At 59.0% G+C, this 21,610-nt stretch overlaps 2 protein-coding genes across 4 annotated transcripts in view; both read left to right on the top strand.

The window, feature by feature from the left end:
• Positions 1-21,610, top strand: part of NDUFAF8 (NADH:ubiquinone oxidoreductase complex assembly factor 8) — a 269,205-nt gene that overhangs the window by 45,598 nt on the left and 201,997 nt on the right. The gene's annotated exons all lie outside the window — the stretch shown is intronic.
• The window catches only part of BAIAP2 (BAR/IMD domain containing adaptor protein 2), a 318,844-nt gene that overhangs the window by 229,167 nt on the left and 68,067 nt on the right, over positions 1-21,610 (top strand). Inside the window, exon 2 of the mRNA XM_050764029.1 lies at positions 10,144-10,312. Coding sequence (XP_050619986.1) covers positions 10,259-10,312 — 54 coding nt within the window. The 5' untranslated portion in view covers positions 10,144-10,258. The remainder of the gene's footprint in view (positions 1-10,143; positions 10,313-21,610) is intronic.

Here is a 21,610-nt window from a genome sequence, read left to right as displayed (position 1 = left end):
TAGCCTAAGCGATAGAGCACGAGCCTGTCTCAAAACAAACAACTCTGGCCGGGCGCGGTGGCTCACGCCTGTAATCCCAGCACTTTGGGAGGCCGAGGCAGGCGAATCACAAGGTCAGGAGATCGAGACCATCCTGGCTAACACGGTGAAACCCTGTCTCTACTAAAAATACAAAAAAATTAGCCGGGCGTGGTGGCAGGCGCCTGTAGTCCCAGCTACTCAGGAGGCTGAGGCAGGAGAATCATTGGAACCCGGGAGATGGAGGTTGCAGTGAGCCGAGATCGTGCCACTGCACTCCAGCCTGGGCGACAGAGCGAGACTCTGTCTCAAAAAAAAGAAAAAGACCAAAAACAAAAACAAACTCCAAATGCATCTGAGTCCCAAGTCCAATCTCCCAGGCTTGACGCACAAGGGCAGGGCCCCTTCCAGCGAACCTAAGTCAGCCTCTCCTCCAGCACCTCCAGCCTTTTGGAGACCCTGCCCTGCCCAAAACCACTTGGAAATCACCAACCGAACTTCCCTTGGAATGCATCAGGGCACTCCAATGACGCCGTGTCCTAGCTGGAGTGCCTCAGCTTTTGCAATCCTGTGCAGAATCAAGGTTTTCCCTGGAGCCAAAGAATGAAGAATCACAGCTGAATCCAACACCATTGGCTCCAGGGCCTCTGAAAGCTGAGTCCTGAGGCCGCACAAAGGACTCTGTTGGCTTCTGCAGCCGCAGAGAAAATCTCAAAATCTGGGTGAGAATTAGCAGCAGACTCCAGGGATCAGCAGCCAACTTTTCACACCAGCCTTGTCTCTAGGCTTTGGAGCTGTGCCTGCAAAGGTCACATGGAACCAGTTGGACTGGGGGTAAAATGCCACCTGAATCTGTTTAGAATAATTGTTTTCCCCAAGTGGATGGAATATTCTTTTCATCTGGGCAGCTAGGAAACAGCTCAAGTTTTCCATGAACCTCTGCAGAGATTTCTGTGTCTTCCAACTTTGTGAGAAGAAAAAGAACTTGCTGGGGGAAATGATATTCTCAAGCTTAACACTCAGATCATTTTTTCTCGAAATCATGTTACTTTCTGGCCAAGTGTGCCGGCGAAGCCACTGAGACACGCTCCTCACATCTTTGGAACATAAAGGCCCTGGCAGTAGCTTGCGGCGCGCTTTGGAAAACTGCTTGGCTCTCACTAGAAACGCAGCCACCCCTTCTCCAGGCCCTGGTAGCTCTGGTATTAAGTTGGCTGGAGACCGGCTTGGCCAGGGCCGCCATCTCCAGCCAGCCCTGGGGCAACTGCCCCCGGCTGTGTCCTGCCCTGCCCGTCTCCTAGCCCCTAGCCAGAGGCAGCTGCGTGGCTCTGTGGCTGGGCTAGGCTGGGGCACTGCGGCTCTGCGCATGATAAGCCCGGGAGATCCTTCCTTCCTTAGCACTACTGGCTCCAGGAGCACCTATTTAGGTAAACTCCATTCCTGCAGGTGTCCACCCCCCTACACATCCAGCCTGGCCCCTCGGCCAGTTTTGCCTTCACCCTGTCCGGTTCATCAAGACATCCCGCTTTCATCAAAGCTCTTCTAGCACATTCTGAGGCGAGTCATAGAGGGACATGGGAGTAGTCACGTCTCATCAAAGAGAAAGGGACCTCACATTCCCGGAGCACCTACCACGCACACAGGCTGACTGTGGGCTCCCACTGCCAGTGGGCAAAGGACCCCAACTGCTATGTGGTCTGACGCTGTGCAAGCGAACATCTGTGCAAGTGGCCATGCCTCCCCATTGGAGCAGCCCTGTCAGGTCAGAGCGGCCAGAAAGCTGCGCTGCACTTCCCCTATTAGGGTCTAAGGTGGAAGACCCCTTCCAGATGTCCTTGGTGTCTAGATGGACGAGAATAGCGTGTGGCTCTCGGGTGAGGAGAAGGAAGCAGAGTGCCAGGAAGAGCTGGGAAGGGGGAGGCACCAGGGCACTTGACGCTGTCCCTGTTCCACCTCCGGGGGGACACATCTGGACCACTCAGGAGAGGCCACACTGCATCACCACCCCAGACAGGAGACGGCAGGCAGCCCCAGACTCCCCTGCCTAAGTTCAACTCCAAGCACCGGGGCAGGCGTGCTTCCTGCATATCACTGGGAAGGCCATGCTGTCGCTCGTTGATCTGGATTCATGACGTCCACCCGGCTCGTCTGTATTCCGTCTGGGTGGACGTGACACTGGGCTGCTCCACTGGGAAAACACTGACCAATCATCGGAATGTGGTTACGGACACAGTGTTAGGCAGTGAGCAGGAGAAACTCTGTCCTCAAAGTCCCCCACCCTCTAGGCACCTAAGTGGGGTTTTATAGGATCTGCTGCAAGAAGATACAAAGTGAGATTTTAGGGCCCAAGACAACATTTCAAAATCTGGCTTTAAATAAACATGGAATAAAAGAGACAGAGAGCGCGAGCGAGAGTGAGAGCCCGGAGCCTCCAGCAGCTGAAATTAGAAGCAGCCAGCCCCGGGCAGGGAAGCCATCTGCGCCGCGCCGAGCAGCATGGAAACGTCTGGGCCCTCCCTGACGGCATGCGAAGCGGCACCCGCAGGTACAGCCCTCCTGTCTCCCGTCTGCAGGGACCTGCGGGAACACACTGAGGTCTTGTTTTCCAGGTGTCCTCCAATTTCAGATTCTGAAGAACAGATTCCCTCTGCTCCCTCCAGAAATACCTTTCAGATTACTTTCAAGGCAATTTAAGTCATTTAAGAGGCAGAGTGATAAGAAAACAAAGACAACATTTCAGGCGGTAAATGAAGACTAATTATACTGAGCGTGAAGCAAAGTTCGTCTTCGTCTTTGCTCAGGGCGGTTGAGCCTGAGAACGGCCCCCAGTGCCCAGAGGGCCCAGGTGAGGGGCTCGTGCACCTGCCCCTCACCTGGCTGCTCAGTGCCTTCTTCCTGCTCACCCAGTCACTGGCCATTCCCCCATGCTGGGTTCAGAAGATGGCGAATGGGCCCAGGACTGGGGCGGGCTCCCACCCCTGCCCGGGGTGGTGCTGCGTCGTGGGTGCCCGTGTCCCTCCTCTCCCTCCAACCTGCCCAGCTCCGGACGCATGGCTGAAGCAGCCAGCTCGGCCAGTTCATCCCTGCGCCACATACGTCCTTCCTCCAGCCCCAGACCCCAGCCTCACCTGGGCCGGTGCAGGAGAGCCCAGCTATGCTGGGTGAGCTTCAGGCTTTCACCTGCCCGAGTTATTTAAATCCACATTGTCAGCTAATGTATTCTAATAAGCAAGTGGGTGACCAGGCTGGCAGGCTCCGGATGACGCTGACATATAACAAGGCGGGAGGAGTACGGAGCGAAACTCTGAGACTCACTTGCGCCCCGGTGCTCACCCCCGCGCTGCCTCCCACAGGCACCTGGAGTCACGCCACGCGATGTGCGCTGGATTATATAAGGGGGCTTGTTGCTGGGGAACCTCTCCCCGCCCACCCCCACCAGGGCAGGCTCTGGAGGGAGGCCACATCTCCTCTGTCCCCGCCACCCTCAGGAGGCAGCCCCTCCGGCCCTTCTGGCCCAGTCTGTAGGGAAGCTCTGTGGAACTCTCTAGGCTGCCTCGCTTTGAAGGCTGAGGCTGGACCACGGCAACACAGGGTCAGGAAGGGCCCTAGAGGCCATGCCCACACTCCTCTGTTGGTGTGGAGCTAAGAGCAGGCAGGGTCTCCCTGCCTTGCAGACAGTGGTCTCAGCCCATCCTCCAGAACTTCCTCCCCGTCACGGGCCACGTACTCTCTGCAAGAGGAGAGAGGGGACATCAAATGCCTGGACAGGCAGCAGTGCACCTCCCTGGCTAAGGCCAGAAGTCTGGCCAACACTGTGGCTGCAGGACAGCCGTGAGCCACGCTGGGTTGTGGGCACCAAACCCAAGGCACCATCTGCCAAGGAGGCCAGGCGAGAGCCACGTCTGGGGTGGCAGAAGGGCTGAGCTGCCTGCTGGACCCTCGTGCCTCATGGCCTCAGCTCCACTGTGGGCAGTCCAGCTGCAGCCACAGACGGGGGGAGGGGTGCGGGCCCACATGCCTGTCCTCAGGATAAGGGGCCAGTCCACACGGTGCTGGCCCCCGGGGCTCTCCGTGACCAGCAGCACCAGACAACAGGGGCAACTGCTCCATCCACTGACCCCACAGTGGAGAGTGGGGACCTGGGGGCCAGGACGAGATTCCAGGGTGAGGCACAGGTGACATCTTCGGACCCCTGCAGGCCAAACTGGAGGCTTGTGCAAGATCACTGCCCACTCCCATGACAACCTTAACTCTAGCATGTTTTACATTCATGCAATGGTTACAAAGATACCCCCACCCCCCAGCCCAGTTTTCTCTTTGGTGACATCTTGCATCAGTCCATGCGTTGATGACGATCAATGACTCGATGCTGCTACGTTATTATTAACTAAAATCCATACTTCACTCATATTTCCTCAGTTTCCCTCCAGCGTTTTCTTTTTCTCCCAGGACCCCATCTAGGATCCCACATGACATTTAGGGATCAGCTATCTTCAGGTTCCTCTAGGCTGTGACAGTTTCTCAGACTTTGCTTGGTTGTATTTTTTTTGTTTTGTTTTGAGATGGAGTCTCACTCTGTCACCCAGGCTGGAGTGCTGTGGTGCCATCTCGGCTCACTGCAACCCCTGCCTCCTAGGTTCAAGCGATTCTCCTGCCTCAGCCTCCTGAGTAGCTGGGACTACAGGTGCCTGCCACCATGCCCAGCTAATTTTGGTATTTTCAGAGGTGGTATTTCACCATGTTGGCTAGGCTGATCTCAAACTCCTGACCTCGTGATCTGCCCGCCTTGGCCTCCCAGAGTGCTGGGATTACAGGCGTGAGCCACTGCGCCCGGCCCACTTTCCTCAGTTTTGATGACTTGGGCAGTTTTGAGGAGAGCTGATTTTTTGTAGAGTGTCCCCCTGTTGGAATTTGCCTGATGTTTTTCTTTTTTTGAGACAGGGTCTTGCTTTGTCACCAAGGCTGGAGTGCAGTGGTGTGATTATGGCTTACTGCAGCCTTGACCTCCTGGGCTCAAGTGATCCTCCCACCTCAGCCTCCAGAGTAGCTAGGACCACAGGCATGTGCCATCACGCCCAGCTAATTAAAAAAAATTTTTTTTTGTAGAGATGGGGTCTTACTACTTTGCCCAGACTGGTCTTGAACAATCCCCCCCACTCCCCGGCCTCCCAAAGTGCTGCGATCACAGGTGTGAGCCACCGTGCCCGGTCTACTGGTGTTTTTCTGATGCTAAGACAAGGGTTATGGGTCTGGGAGGAAGAGCCCAGTGGGGAGGCACCCCCGTCGCATCTGCCCGCATGACCTCTCAGTGGTGGTGCCAGCCTTGACCTCTGGGCTGAGACAGTGGGTCGGGCTCTGCACTGTGGAGATGCCTTGCCTACTTCCCACACTGTGGTCTCTGGAAGGAAGTCACCATGTGCAACCCACACAGAAGGGGCACGAGCTGGGGCCCCTCCCTGCACCTCTTACTTTATTTAGAGATGAAATTTTGCTCTTGTCGCCCAGGCTGGAGTGCAGTGGCACAATCTCGGCTCACTGCAACCTCCACTTCCCGGGTTCAAGTGATCCTCCTACCTCAGCCTCCCAAGTAGCTGGGATTACAGCTGCCCACCACCACGCCTTTTTGTATTTTTAGCAGAGATGCGGTTTCACCATGTTGGCCAGGCTGGTTTCGAACTCCTGACCCCAGTTGATCCACCTGCCTCAGCCTCCCAAAGTGCTGGGATTACAGGCGTGAGCCACTGCTCCTGGCCGGGCCCCTTCCTTTTAAATGTCAGCCTCTGGAGTGACCATCTGTGTCACGTTGGGAGCTCTTCAGAATGTCCCATCCAGTTGTTGATGATTCTCTGCACTATTTATGTTGCTTTATGCCTGAACTCCTCCCAACAACGCTCTGCCCTCCACTTAGCAGGGGCTCAGAGAGGCTGTGACACCTGTCCCCAGCAACCAGTCATCTAGCACAGTGGCACCCGGGCCCGCCTATGCCAGATGATGTCCCCTCGGCACTGCCCACCCCCTACTGCCATTGGTGAAGAACCCGGGAGCCCGTCCAGCCCATCCAGGAAGCAAAGAAATGGTGCTCCGGACACCATGCGGACAGCTTCACCCGCCGACCCTAGCCAGGCCCAGCCACTCCCACAGCACCTGGCACGGAGTGGGAAGCAAGCAAGGGCAGGCGGGGAGAGAACAGCCTCCTGGCTCTGCCCCAGACGCCTGTCCAACAGCACTCCAGTGCCTTCCGGTCTCTCCCGCTCTGGAACTTTCTGGTTACTGATTACAAGTGCTTTAATCCAGGAATGAAATGAAGGAAGAGGAGTTCTGATTGGGTGGACCCTTCTCTTGGAGAGAAGGCAAAGCTGCCAGGCAGAGGGTGGGAGGGAGAGGAAGAGGAGAGAGGAAGCTCCCTTGACAGGCATAAAATGTCCCCATGATTGCGCACAAGTGGCTACTCTCAGGCCACATTCAGCCGAGGCCGGCTGAGGCTGGTCAGGAAGAGGGAGACGGAGGTGAAAGCGGGTTCAAGTTTTGCTAGGTGGTCACCTCGGAAAGGGCTCCTTCTGCTTAGCAAAACTCCTCAATCCTTCGCCTGGCTTGCCAGGAGAACAGCTTGCTTGAAAAGCAAAGGCTGTCATCCTGTAATTAAATCTGAGACCCCCCCCCATGTGACGTTGAGATGAAGCCACTTACATAACTCAACTAAAAATAAGCTGATGAAGGCTGCACACTTCCACTCTCTGCCTCCAGCCCTCCTCTCCCCAGCGGTCCATCGTGCTGGCTGACCCACGGTCCGCGTCGCCCGCTGTGGCATCAGGTTCTTGTCTGAAGTCACTCCTGCCTCCGGCCCCACTCGGCACCCTGTGTGCATGAGGGCCCATCGCTGGTGACCTGGCTGCAGACCCCTGGCTCAGAGCTGGGGTGCCGAGGATCCCCCGGCCCGCCCAGGCGAGGGCTGACGCTCACGAGAGGAGACCTGCTGGGTACTGGCTCCGTCTGCCTCCTTCTCAGTGACTCTGGATGAGCTGCTCATTTACAAAAACCTGCTCCCACCCCCACCCCACAGTCTGGATTTGCGAAACCTACCCCACCCCACCCCCAGTGCAGGAAGAAGGTGACCCTGGTCTGGGTGGGGACAGAGCATCTGGGAGGGGGTGGTGGCTGGCAGTCTCGGCGGCTGGCGACACCTCTTCCGCTCTTCCTTCCTGGGAGGAGGCGGGCAGGGCGAAGCCCTGGAAGCTCAGTCCATGGGATGAGTTCGGGACGTCTCGTAGAGGCGTGGGTGAGATCCCAGGTCTGGGCCACAGTTTCTAGCCACGCTCCCCAACCTTCAGGCAAGCAGTCAGGTTCCACAGCTACCCCACCACACTCTCAGAGTCGAGGGGAACAGGAAGAGGCGGTGGTCTGTGAACACCTCCAAAATAAAATGCGTCGGGACAAGAGTGCCCTCCTAACTCCACCTGGAGCTGGCGTCAGGGCGATCTCTGGATGCCCAGCCCATAAGCCTGGCCTGTCTCTTCCTGGAACCTTTGGTACTCAACCCCCCAGCCCCCTACACCCTTTAGAAAGGCTTCCGCATCAGTGCAAAAGGCCTCACAGGACGCTGGTGAAGGCAAGCACGGAGTGCCCGGGGAACATCCTCGGTGGAGACCTTCCTGGAGACCACTGGTGCAGGGCAGATGCCAGGCGGGCACCGAGTTCCTTGCCCTTATTCTCCATTCCTACGTATTCCTACGTCCTGCTCTGCTCCTGTCATCAGCTGCGGTGCGTCTTCTCAGGCGCTGAGCTGGTCACCTCCATGTATGGCAGGTGTTCTGATAACCCTCTTCTCAGGGAAGGCCTCCGGCCCGCATTCAGCCGCTTGCCCAGCTGCCAGGTGGAGGGAGCAGGCCCAGGCACTGAGACTGCTGAGCCACTGGCCACCTGGAAAGCAGGCTGGGCTCTGAGTCGGTCACCGAATGTGAACGTGACTATCCCCTTGGACAGGAGTAGCGCGATGATGAGCAGGCCTGCCCAGGAAGTAACGCTGGGAGCTTCTAGAAGTTGGAGCGGGACCCAGGACCGTGGGAGCTTTTCCGGAGGGGCCTACCTCTGCTGTGTTGCAGCTGATAGGAGCAGCAGGGCCTGGAGAAGAACTGTCCCCAGGCTGACTCCCCTCTTGGAGTGAGGAGACCTCCCGTGTTTGCCTGCCAGCCTCCATCTGTCATCTTGGTTCCAGCCATTCAACTTTCCTCCAGGCAAGCAGGGCTGCTCTACCCCCACCTGCTCCGTGTTGGCCCCAGACCCAGTTCAGGCCAGTGGACGTCAGTTCTAGGGCTGCGTGTGAGGTCGGTGGGTGCAGAGAGCACAGCAGGAAGCTGGCCTAGACAGAAGGGGGTCAGGGTCAGTGGAGATGCTCCTACCTTCAGGTAAATTTGTTAGGGCCAGTTTGAGCGAGCTTTCTGTCATTTGCCACCAAAAGAATCCTAGAAAATAAATATACAGGGATCTTCCCCCAAACACTGGAGACAATAAAGAAAAAGGAAGCAGCCAGGGCCAGAGCTGGAAGGAAATTAAGCTGGAGGAGAGGAGGCGCGGGGCTGTGGTGGGAGGGAGGCAACACTTCCTGAATCTTACTTCCCTGGTCTTTCCATCCGCATGAGCCCGTGCACTAGCCCCTGCCGATGTCTGGGGGTCTGCCGGCCAGCCAACATAACTGGGTCTCCCCCAGGGGCCTGACTCGTTGAAGGAATGAATGAGTGACTGATTTTCCAGGGATGGGAGGCTGGGAGAGTGTGAGGTTTCATTAAAGGGAAGCGCTCAGATCTGGTGTTTTACATGTAAAGCAAATAATTCCTCTACGTTAGCCTAATTTATGTAAATATTTCTCCAAAGGAATTGTACTGGGAGACCTACGTGCTAACTCGGCCAGCTTCCCCCGCAGAATCTCCCCTTGGGACGAACCTTAAGCAGGACCCTTCCTAAAAACTGGAGGCAGCTCCGACTCCCCTATTCCTCCTACGAGGTTCCGCCACCCCCCAGGGTTTTCCACCTCCAGAGAGTCCTCCGGGGCCCCCGTTTCCTACTGCCCTCGACCCTGCCTTCCCCAGAGACCCCTTCCCCCAAGTAAACTGCCTCCAACGAGAATCTTCTGCCAGCACGAGGGTCCTCCCCTTCCCTAAGGGTCGCCCTGTCCCGAGGACTTCCAATAGGAAACTCCCTTATCCCCTCTTCAGATCCTCCTTCCCACGGCCCTCCCCTAAGATTCTCTTCCCCAACCCTCCTCCCCTAGAGTCCTCCCCTCTCCAGAATCCCAGGCCCACGTCCCCAAGCGCTGTCTGCCTGTCTAGGGTCCTCCCCAGAGTTCACCTTCTGCAGGATCCTCCCTCCAACTCCTCTCCTCATGATGCTCCCCCGAAATCCTGCTTCTCCAAGTCGTCCCCCACTCCAGGGCCGAGCTCTCTCCAGGGTCCTCCTGCAGCACCCCCCTCCCCCAGGGTTCTCCTCTCTGCCCCGAAAAGCCGGCCGGGGGGTCGCCGCCCGCCCGGCGGGCTTACCGGCGAAGCGGTGGGGTCGGGGCCTCTCCCACCTGTAAACCCGGCCCGCGGCGTCCTGCGTCCGAGCCGCTCGGGTCCCCTCCCCGCAGCGCCAGGCCGTGACCCGGCGGGCCAGCCGCCCGCCCCGAAGTGCCACTTCGCGAAGTGCCGCCTCCACGCGCGCTCGCCGCCGGCGCCCCCCGCTCTCCTCCCCGCACCTTCTGCTCCTTCTTCCTGCGCCACCCCGCCCCCGCTTCCCCGCCCCCAGCCCGGCTGTTGCCGGGCCCCCCTCAGGCTGCTCCCTGGGCCCCAGCGCGCGCCGCACCTCCCCCTTCTCCCCCAGGATCGACGCCGCCACCGACCAATCGCTGCCTGGAGTCGGCCACCAGGCCCCGCCTGCGATCCCGCCCCCCTCCCCCGTCTCCGGAACCCACCAATGGAAAGGGCGGTGCGGGGGCGGGGCCTGGCGGTTGCCTAGCAGCGGCAGCGCTGGGCGGGGGCGGGTAGTCGGGGGCGGTGATGCGGGAGCGACGGGGGCGGGACGCAGGGGCGGGGACTGCCGCAGGGCGGGGCCTCAGGCGGCTATAAAAGTGGCCGCCGCCGGACAACGGGCTCTGTGGTTCGGGTAAGCTTTCCTCTTCGTGTTGCTGCTGCTGCTGCTGCTGCTGCCGCCGCCGCCGCCGCCGCTCGCGCCCCCGCTCCGGTCTGTGGTGCCGCCGGGACCCAGGACCATGTCGCTGACTCGCTCAGAGGAGATGCACCGGCTCACGGAAAATGTCTACAAGGTGAGCCCCGCCGGCGCCAAGCTGAGCCTACTCCGGGTGCGCCCGGGTCCCGCGCCGCCCGCGCGCCCAAGCCCGACCGACCAGGGCGGCCCTGGGGCCGCGCGCGGGGCCAGGAGGCTAGGACTTCGGGGGTCTTCCCGGCGCAGCCACCCAGGCCCCGGGCTGCGGGGGTGGTGAGCCCGGCGCCGGCAGCTCACAGGTGGTCGCCCCCTCCCGGCCGCCCCCACCCCATGCCCGCCGCGGCCTGGCCCGTCCCCAGGCCCAGGGAGCACTCCCCGCCCCGACGGCCCTTCTCGGCCCCGCGCTCCTCTCCGCGCGCCTGACTTGGCGTCGGCAGGAACGGAGCCGCGCTCCGGGCCCCGGGAGCCCTCGGACCTGTCCGGGTCGTAGCACACCCGGGCGGGGCCGGGGCGGCGGGGGCGGCGGGCCCAGGGGCTGCGGCGCCGGGACGGCGTGGGGGCTGTCTGAAGGCCGCGGCTGGGGCGCTGGCACCGTGGGGCTTTTCCAGGCGCGGTTGCGCGAGCCTCGGGCACTTCCTTCTCAACAGGCTTTCCCTTTCCACAACTCCTGCCCGGCGTTGCTGGGGCCTAAGGTGGGAGGTCGAAGCGCGGGCAGGCTGGATGGGTGGACGGATAATCCATCATCTTATGTAACCGCGGAGAGAGAAGACTAATTGTGTGGGAGGCTGACGTGCCTACCTTTGCTTCAGATGTGTTAAGAGTGGCGTCCACGTTCTCGTCTGTGAAATGACAGGTTCACATTCGAGGGGCGCAGAGCATCGCTGGAAGCCTCCGCTGCCGCCCCCTCCCCGGTCGTTTCTGTGGCTGGGATAGACAAACAGGGCCTTGATTTCCTCTTTCTTCAGCATCCATTCTCGGTCCGGACCCCCACGCCTGAGCCCAGCAGCTCCCGAGGGGCAGTTTCTCAGAGGAGAAACCCCTGCCCTGGGTGGCCCTGGGTCCTAGGCGATCTCTTACAACAAAGATGTGCTTTGTTCCAAAACTGTCTGAAGGTTCAGTGACAGGCTGGGCTTTGAGTGGAGTGGGTATTTACCCGGCAGTTGCTGGTTCATGCCTCCTAACCGGATTGCGCCCTGCCCGGCAGAGTAACAGTTTCTGATTGTGTTAGGCGGCCAAGGCGTGCCTGGCCGGGGGGCCTGCAAAGCGCTTTTAGCCCTCAGGCTTCGGAGAGCCAGATGGAGGCTTCTGGGGTGGCCCCTCTGGTTCCAGCTGGAGTGCAGGGGGCAGATTGCATTTGAATACAGCTTTCAATAAAGCTTGTGAAGTTGGGGCCACGTCCGTCTGGAAGGATTCTGAAGGCGGGTGCCGTCGACTAGATGAGTCCTAAAGCCATGTCGGAGCCCCTGGTACACAGGATTCAGGGTGACCTGAGGAGTCGGCTTGGGAAAGGCACGGGCCCTGCGGTTAGGTTTGGTTTCACAGAGTCTGTGGCATACGGTTCTGCTCTTGTTGCTCTGTGGAAGCACACGCCGTCAAGGGAGGGAGGTTTATTAAATTATTAGTCATTAGTTCCATTACGACTTGTTCGTGATTGCAGAGGGTGGAAGAGAAGTACCACGGCGGAATCTTTTTCCTATTTTCTCTGCTTCTGCACTGAAACCAGAAAGCAGGAACTTTCGTGGTGAGACTTGTGGCGGGGTGGGGGGTACGTGGAGTGGTTTTGCTCTGGGGGACCGACCCCGTGATCGTCCTTAATAAAACTCTCCTAACTGGCAGTCGGCCTTCACCTAGATGGAGCTGTAATTTATCTGCGGGTCTGAGTGAAATCTGTTGGCAAGAGGGTGGCAGGAAAACTCTTTAAGACTGAGTGTTTGGGGACTTTGAGCCCCTGTGGACGCAGACTAGCAGGTCCGGAGCACGTGAAACACACAGGTTCTGCCTTTCGTCTTCCACGGGTGAGTTAATTGGTGATTTTCTCAAGTGAAGATGTGGCGGTTGATGATTTGATTTGGCAGGGCTGGGCGCGGTAGGCCCGAGGTGTCTGAAGGGCCGATCCACTTTGGAAAGCTCTGCCCTGGCGACAGGCTTGCACGGCTGCCGCACACAGGCGGGGCTGGTTTTGTAGATAGGTGGCTCCGGCTGCCACTCTGGGTGCCTGACTGCTGAGTCTTTGAGTCCTGGTGCTGTTACCTTTTTGTGCTTTGTCACTGGGGATCTCAAGGTGCCTTGGTAGTGCCGGTACTGGTTGGGCAGCCTTGGCAGTGTCGGCCAGGCAGAAACTCAGCCCACATGGAGACACAGTAGGAGACCGCTGAAGCCACCGGTGTTCACGCCTGGGCCGGTCCAGCCGGTCCAGGCAGTGCTAAGCTCCGTCGTCTCCTGGGACGGGGCTGCCTCTGGCGTCCCTTCCCGGGGCCGCTCCTGTGCCTGGGTTGGCGGCTTGCAGAGCCCTGGCAGTGCCTCTTGGAATGGCTGGGCTGTGGCCTGCTCAGTGTCACCCGTGATGCGGCTCAGCTGTTTGGTTTGGCCCTTGCATCGCCTCAACTGCAGTTCTGAGTGGTGTTTGCCTTGGCAAAGGAGGACGCTTGTCCTTGGCCTTGCTGATTAAAAATGTGAGAATAAAAAGTGCAGTTTTGATTTTCTTCCCTGTAAGAATCTGTAACGCAGACTTTGACCTATTTTCTGGTGGCTCCATTCCCTTGAGAACTGTGTCCTCGGGGAATTTCATGGAAAATGACGGGGAGGGGAGCAGAACGCTTGCCAGTGTTTGCAGAGAACACAATCTCAGAGCTTCTGGGGGCAGCACCTGGGCTGGGCCCTGCAGGGGTTGGGAGGGCGAGACGAGGAAGACCCCTTAGGAGCCCGGGCCGGGCCCTCGCTCAGGCAGCTCTGGGTAATGGCCCAGATGGAGGGATGCAGTGCTGGAATCTGCCTCCCCAGATGACTGAGTGGCCTTTGGTATTAAGGCTACTGAAACTGCAGCCCTCTTGGGGGAGCCCCGAGCATCCCTGCGTGCTGAGGGGCTGGCTCCCTGGCTGGCTGTGGCTCCCGGAGTGCCAGGCGACTGCCAGGTGGGTGCTTTCTTCACGGTCTTGTGTCCGCAGAGACGCCCTGGCTCCCAGGTGACCCATGCATGACCTGGAGTGTGGCGGCTCCAGCACCTTCTCTGGGAATAGTGCCATTGACCCACAGCCTGTCCTAGAACATGTGCGGTGGGAGAACATCCGGGGAGGAGGAGGAGTCCCTGTTACAGCCGTGGCCGCGGCCTTCGTGGTGCCGAGGCTCCTGGCCCTGGCTGGTCACTCTCGCAGCTGGTGGGGAAGCCAGCCTGGCAGGGCCACGGTCATGCTTCGAGGAGACGGGTGCCACAGGGTTGCTGGAGCTAGGAGCCAGTTGGGTTTGCCGCCTCTGGTGTGATTGGTAAGGGCTTGTGCCAGGTGGTGGGTGTCACATGCTGGGTGGCGGGGAGCCCACTGCCGGCTTTTCTGCTCCAGGCCCGGCTTCTCCTCTCTGCTACATCCAGCTTCTTCGTGGGATGTGCAGAGCTCACCGTCCCCTCCATTTGGAGACTGTGGTGCGGGGAGGTCTCTGGCAGGCACCTCCTGGCATTGGAGCCGCCTGCCTAGGGGGCAGCAGACCCGGCACCTGAGGAGGAGGGAAGTCACAGTGCTGGGCCCAGCTTTGTGTGCGTGTGTGTCCATGTGTGTACCTGTGCATGCGGTGCTTTGTTTTTAGGGATACTTCCTGGGGTGGCCCCTGTGGGCACCGTCTTGCTGCAGGGTGGCGGGATCTGCTGCCACTGAGTGGACCTGGCCTGTGTTTTCTCCCCGTGTGCATGTCATGTTCTCTGCTCCCCGCCCTCGCCACCGCCAGCCTTTAGCAGGGTGCGCGTCTCCCGGAGTCGTGCTGATGTGGTCCCCTCGGCAGGGTGGCCAGGGCACAGAGACCAGTTGCCGCGTCTCGCTGCCCTATGGGCTGCCCAGCCTCTGGGCTTTGGTCCTGGGCACTGGCCTGCCAGTGTTGGCTCCAGGGTGCGCGGCCCTTCTGCTGGCGCTTGCTCAGCGTCCCATGCCTGCTGGCCCCGGGCAGTGTCCAGTGCTCGCTTGGCATCCCATGCCTGCTGTGCCGTTGGTGGTTGCGTGAGGTCCGTGTCTACCAATGGATGTGACCAGGTGGTTCTGGGACGTGGTGCTTGTGGAGTTGTGGGCTGAGTGGGAGAGTGTCTTTTCCATGCCTGCTGTCCCCACAGGCCTTGCCTTGAGCAGGCGTCCTTCGTTGGGGAGATCGGTTGACTCATGGGACTGACCAAGTGGACTTGAGGTTCAGGGTTAAAATGAAGGCCGGTGCTGCCCTGGGCTTTCAGGGGCCACCATTAAAGGGGAGGGCAGTGCGTGGGAGCTGCCCGGAGCTGTGTTCCTGTTGCTGTCTTGTTTGCAACTAAAGGTTCCAAAGGTCGAGGCCTGAGGGCCATGCCCTGTCTACTGGCCATGGGCACCATGGCCTGAGTTGTCCAGGATAGGTGGTCTTGCAGGGGAGGGCTGCTGTGTGACCTGGCCACTGAACAGGAGAGGCCTATCCCCCTTCCAAGCTCCAGGAGGCGGGCTGGCCAGGAGGCTGAGGCCGGGTGCGTCCTTCTCCCCAGTTCACAGGTCTGGGTCCTGGTCGGGGGAGCAACCCCAGCATCACTGCAGGAGTGGCAGGTGGTGAGCAGAGCTGGACATCACCACTTGTCCCCATCCAGCCTTGCATGGCCCTCTCTGCCAGCTGCCCTGGGCTGGCGTTGCCTGTGGCTGCCACCACGGGTGGGGGACACTTGCATTGTCTGTGGAGCTGGGGTGCCACTGACTGCTGGCTGGGGCTGGCTCCTGTCCTTCCTTGCACTGAGCCAGAGTCTGCCCTGTGTTGCCTTCCCTGCCTCCTTGTCTGGGTGACTTTCTTTGAGGCCCCAGGATAGGGAAACATCTTCGTGGCTGCACAGAGCCCGTGGTCCCCTGGAAGCTCTGTATTTGGGCGGCCGGCGCTGTCAGCCGCCCCCCACAGCCTGCGCTAAGATCCCTAGTAATTACAGGCAGGCGGGCATGGAGCTGGCACCAGCCTCCAACGCACTTCCACCTCCCGCGAGCGCTGATTCATTCCTGGCCCCTGGCGGTTCCTGTACAGCTGCACGATGACTCGAGGGGCCTCAACCCAGAGGCAGAAGGGGAGGCCGAGAAGGGACCCGTTTGGCTCTGTGACTGCAGGGGCTCGATCTCTCCTGCCCACGGATGCCTCCGGTGGGTCTGGAATGGTGGCCAGCCTGTGAGGGGGACCCACTGGTATTTGGGAATGAACATATCTCGTTTCTGGATTCTGGAGCGCTCATGTTTGAATCACTGTCCGCCTTTGTTGAGGTCTGCTCACTCCAGCTGTCTGCTCCTCAAGCAGTGGCCTGGGCCCTCTGAGGGCTCCCTGGAGGTGGTGGCGGCTCGTACCGCACGTGGTTGGAATCCCTGTTTCCCAGGGCTGTGGGCAGTGCAGGCTGAGGAGGTGGCCCTGGTGGGGGGCTGGCCTAGGCAGGCTGAGGGCTGTTTCTCCTGCTGTGGCCCAGGGGCTCTTGGTGTTGGTCCTGCACCAAGGGGACCAGAAAGCCCAGGGAACAAGAGTGGAGTAGGCGGTGGAGATGGTAGGGAGGTAGGCCTGAGCCCATGCTGTGCTGAGGAGTCCCTTCCAGGGGGCAGGAGGCTGGGGGTCTGCCCCTGGTGGGGGCCCGTTTCTACCTGCCAGGCACAGTGACACCCTCAGCATCCCCCTCAAGTTATCCCCGATTTGTCCTTGGTCTTTTTGACTCACGTTACAGAGCCTTGTCTGCTGGCTCTTGGTTTGGGCACCCCTGAGCCTTGGAAAATCCTGCCTGGTCCTTGGGCTTCCTGCCAGGCCTGCCAGGAGGAGTTTTGCCTGGCCTGTTCCCTGGCCATATGACCTTGGCCAAATCTTGCTCCCTGGGCAGTGGGTACAGCGGGCAGGATGCTCCCAGGGTCCATCCCAGGTCAGGTGGCACCAGCCTTGGTATCCTCAGTGCTCTTGTCCTCACTCTGATGGGCGGGGGTGGGATGCGCGCAGCACCATCAGATCTGATGTCCTGGGCCGTGAGGTGCTGGGAACTCCTTGGAGGGGAAAAGACTGTCAATTATAACAGGGTGCTTTTTTTGTTGTTGCTTAGAGTTTTTATTTTATATTTACTGGAACAGTTGTCTTAAAATTGGGTAGTGTTTTGTTTTTTATTTTGAGACGGAGTTTCGTTCTTGTTGCCCAGACTGGAGTGCAGTGGCACCATCTTGGCTCATTGCAACCTCCACCTCCCAGGGTCAGGTGATTCTCCTGCCTCAGCCTCCCGAGTACCTGGGATTACAGGCATGCGCCACCACGCCCGGCTAATTTTCTATTTTTAGTAGAGACGAGGTTTTTCCATGTTGGCCAGGCTGGTCTCGAACTCCCAACCTCAGGTGAGCCACCTGCCTCAGGCTCCCAAAGTGCTGGGCTTACAGGTGTGAGCCACCGCACCTGGCCCTGTTTGGGTAGATTTTTAAATAATCATACGTTGAATTCATGTGAAGTAGGTTGGTAGGGTTTTCCTAAAGCTTACTTTGCATGGAGAGCCTGACTTCTGAGCCACGTTTCCGCTCTGGGCTGTCAGTGTGCGTGTCCACTGGGCACCTGCCCCTGAGCCGCCAGGGATGCCAATGCCAGAACAGCTCCTGAGCCTGTCTCTGAGATTTTCTCCCATGCCCCTGCTCTGCCATTTTTGTTACTGGCACTTTTTTTTTTTTTTTTTTTTTTCTCTCTCTCTCTCTCTCTCTCTCCTTTTTTTTTTTTTTTTTTTTTTTTTAAGACGGAGTCTTGCTCTCTCGCCCAGGCTGGAGTGCAGTGGCATGCTCTCAGCTCACTGTGAGTTCCACCTCCCGGGTTCACGCCATTCTCCTGCCTCAGCCTCCCGAGTAGCTGGGACTACAGGTGCCGCCACCGCGCCCGGCTAGTTTTTTTTTGTATTTTTTTTTTAGTAGAGACGGGGTTTCACTGTGTTAGCCAGGATGGTCTCGATCTTCTGACCTCGTGATCCGCCCGTCTCGGCCTCCCAAAGTGCCGGGATTACAGGCTTGAGCCACTGCGCCTGGGCCTTTTTTCTTTTTTTTTTTTTTTTTTTTTTTTTTTTTTTTTTTTTTTTTTTGGAGACAGCATCTCGCTTTGTTTCCCAAGCTGGAGTGCAGTGGTGTGATCACACCTCAGCTACAGTCTTAACCTCCTGCGGTTACACAGTCCTCCTCCCTCAGCCACCTGAGTAGCTAGGACCACAGGTGTGCCCCACCTGTGTGCCTGGCTAATTTTTTTTTTTTTTTTTTGGTGGAAATGGGGGTCTTGCTATGTTGCCCAGGCTGATCTTGAACTCCGAGGCTCAAGTAGTCCTCCCACCTTGGCCTCCCAAAGTGCTGGGATTCCATGTGTGAGCAAAGGCACCCTGGTGCTTTCTTGGTCAGCAGGTTTTCAGACAGTGGGTTTCAGACAGGCCTCCTGTTCCTTCTTTGGATGGTCCCTATGTGTTTTGTACACTGAGCTGTCCAGGCGTGCCGCTGCCTGGTTGTGGCAGGGGAGAGTCAGCAGGTGGGCCATGCCAGGTGATCGCCCCCGCTGCCTGGTTGTGGCAGGGGAGAGTCAGCAGGTGGGCCATGCCAGGTGATCGCCCGCATGTCATAACTGCCCCAGTGGGAGTCGCAGGACGCGAATGGTGGAATGCGCTGGGGTAGCCCAGGTGCCTGTGCTGGTAAAGAGCGACATCTTGGCTTTAGAATGGGGGTGGGGATGGTGGTGGGGGAGAGGGTATCCTCTGACTGCCGGAGCTGGAATCTGTCCAGTAGAGGGTTTGTCTCACCCAGAGCCAAGCGTGGTCTGGGTGGATGCTGCTAGTGCCAGGCAAAGTGGCCTTACCACTTCTAGACGGGGGCTTTTATTTAATTAATTGATTTAAGACAGAGTCTTGTTCTGTCATCTGGGCTGGAGTGCGGTGGTGTGACCTTGGCTCACTGCAGCCTCTGCATCCTGGGCTCAAGCAATTCCAGGAAGCTGGGATTACAGGTGTGCAGCACCACACCTGGCTATTTTTTGTATAGATGGAGTTTCACTATGTTGCTCAGGCTGGTTTTTAACATCTGGGGTCAAATGATCCTCCCACCTTGGCCTCTCAGAGATTATAGGTGTGAGCCACTGTGTCCAGTCTAGGTGGGGCTTTTAAACCAGTGGGTGCCCAGAGATTACAGGCATGAGCCACTGTGTCAAGTCTAGGTGGGGCTTTTAAACCAGTGGGTGTGGTGGAGGCCGAGATGCCGCCTCCTGATGTGAAGTGGACCTGGGTCCTTGTACACCTCTTTTTCTTCTGAGCTTGTCCAGCCTCCTCTTCCCTGGCCGACTCTGTCTGGCAGAGGAGGCCTGTGTCTGTCTCCATTTGTTCCACCATGGAAAGCCCATCCTCACACAGTCCAGGCATGGCTGGAACACCAGCCTCCACCTGTCCTGCCCCTGGGCTGAGACTCCAGGGCCTCGGTGACTCTAGGCCGTGGAGCAGAGCCATGGGCTGCGGTCCAACTGGCGGCAGGAGTCCCATCTTGGGATGTGGCTGTGAAGCTGGGGTACTGGGGCGTGGGTGGTGGTACCGCTGTCTCACGCTCTGGCTCTAGGGACGGCTGGGCCCACAGCATCCTGGCACCCTGGAGCCCTTGCCACTGCTCGCACCGGAGCGTCCTGGCACCCGGGAGCCCTCACCGCTGTCCGCACCGGAGCGTCCTGGCACCCTGGAGCCCTCGCCACTGCTCGCACCGGAGCGTCCTGGCACCCGGGAGCCCTCACCGCTGTCCGCACCGGAGCGTCCTGGCACCCGGGAGCCCTCGCCACTGCTCGCACTGGACACTCCACTGGGTGTCCTCTGTGCACAGCCTTGTTACTGTTGCTTCGTGTGCGGGTCCTGGGTGTCCCTGCCTGACAGGGGATCCTCGGTTCGGGGGAGAAGTGTGTCCCCGCCCATCAGCTGGAGTGGCTGAGCCCATTGAAACCGGCCAGCCAACTCCAGGGCCAGCTGGCTCTCCAGCTGTGTGTCTGTCCTTCCGTTCAGGAGTTCGAGGAGTTCAGGAAGGCATTCTCGCTGCTGGGCCTCTGTTTTCTCATTAATTCGGTGAGACAATAGTGTATTTCCTGGCACAGAGAGAGTACTGAGTAAGTGGTGGCCACGATCGCTAGCTCGTGGGATGGAAAGTTCTTCAGAGATCAGAGGTCAGCGGTCCGAAGCAGGAAAGCCCCACCCCGAGGCTGCTTGTTGCTGTCCTGGGCGCCTGTGTTCCTGAGTGTGGCTGCAGCCCCCGGGCCGGGCCACACCTCCCACCTGCCTGACCTGAGGTTGGCGGGAGGAGGGGCGGTACAGGCATTCCAAGGCTGCCTGCCTGCTTGCTCAGCCACAGTCACTCCTCCAGCAGTGAGCCCAGCCCGAAGACCCGGCCAGAGGCTTCACAGGGAGGGGATGGGGCAGTGGCCTCGGGGGTTCTTGCAGGCCAGGCGGTGACCAGACTTGGGTCTGCGATTGGCGGTAATGAGTGACCTAGTGACCGGGCCTCTCCACTTTGGAGGGGGACTGACACAGTGCCACAGACGGGTGAGCGCACAGGAGGGCTGCAGCGCACGGCTGGTCCCTATGGTGTCTGTGTCCTCTTCTGTCCTTATTGTAAGGCACTGGTCATACGGGATTAGGGCCCGCCCCAGTGACCCGAGTTACTTTTTTTTCTTTTTTTTTTTTGAGACGGAGTCTTGCTCTGTTGCCCAGGCTGGAGTGCAGTGGCGCGATCTCGCCTCACTGCAAGCTCCGCCTCCCAGGTTCACACCATTCTCCTGCCTCAGCCTCCCAAGTCGCTGGGACTACAGGCACCTGCCACTGTGCCCGGCTAATTTTTTTGTATTTTTAGTAGAGACGGGGTTTCACTGTGTTAGCCAGGATGGTCTCGATCTCCTGACATTGTGATCTGCCCAACTTGGCCTCCCAAAGTGCTGGGATTACAGGCGTGAGCCACTGCGCTCAGCTGACCCCAGTTACTTTTATCATCTCCTTAAAGACCCTGTTTCCAAACACAGTTGCACTCGGTGATGCTTGGGATTAGGACTTCAACACATGTGTCTTGGGAGGGGACACAGTTCAGCCATGACACCCAATGGGCCCCACCCTGCGACAGAGGTACAGTAGCTGCTGGAGGGGCCAAGTCTCCCATGCTGCCTGGAGGTAGCCATCTGTCTGTCTTCAGGCTGATTGCATTAGGAACCTGTGATGGTTTTCTCCTCTAACCTCAGTCAGAGTGCAGCCTGCAGTTTATGACAACAGGAAGGTTTCCACAGGGACAGCTGATTCCATTGGACGAGCAGTCAGCTGGTGAGGGGCCAGCTCAATGCTGGCCACAGGTAAAGGCAGCCAGAGTGCACTGTCCTGTATGGGCTGGGCACCCCGTGAGGCTGAGCAGTTGTTAAGTTCTGTGACCCAGGCCAGGGTGGCCAGACAGTGGAAGGCGTTTGTAAGGGGCTATGTCCCCATTGAAGCTGGGATAGGCAGGATGTGCCTCTCGGACAGGAAGGAAGTGGCCAGGCTACTTGGTGCTGTGTTTGGACTTTGCTGGGCTGTGGCTCCTCCTGCGCGGGCTGGGTAATGGTGTCCTGCGTGCAAGGCCCCACGTGTGGCATTTGTCCTTGTGGGCCTCTGCTCCTGGGGACCTCATTCAGGAGGGCTCAGACTTGGGGCCCCTGAGACTTGCGGACCCCAGGAGAAAGCTCGCAGAGGGCGTGCAGGTGTCCAAGGCCCATGGAAAGGGAGATGCTGCCGAAACCCTGAAAGGGAAGCAGGGCCCCGGGCTGGGAGTCCAGGGGAGTGGCTGTGTGGCCCTTCCCGCAGGCGGAGGGCAGAAGTGCCTGGCTCAGGAGCTGGCCTTAGCGTTGGCATTTGTCTCTGTTGTTTTTAGTTGCAGCATTCAGGTTCCCTGTCTTGGGGCCTTCCCAGGAGCCTGGCGGGTAGGGCAGGCAGCATGAGGGAAGGAGTCCCTGCACCTCGGGCCCCTCCTGGTGGAGGACCACCTGCTCCTCTGGTCACATCTGGGCGCAGTGCCAAAGACACAAGGAATCACTTTATTATGATGCCTTTTCTGGGGTGCTTCTAGAGGCTGAGAACTGGAGCTACCACCTTAGGGGACATCCCAGCCCCTCATGCTGACCCCACCATGACCTGTGGCCAGGCTGCCCGGGGCCCTGCAGGAGTCCCTGGTATGGGTGGGACCTGGGTGTCTGT

Source organism: Macaca thibetana, chromosome 16 (assembly GCF_024542745.1).
Source record: "Macaca thibetana thibetana isolate TM-01 chromosome 16, ASM2454274v1, whole genome shotgun sequence".
Taxonomy (NCBI): Eukaryota; Metazoa; Chordata; class Mammalia; order Primates; family Cercopithecidae; genus Macaca; species Macaca thibetana.
This window is presented reverse-complemented; position numbering and strand designations above follow the sequence as displayed.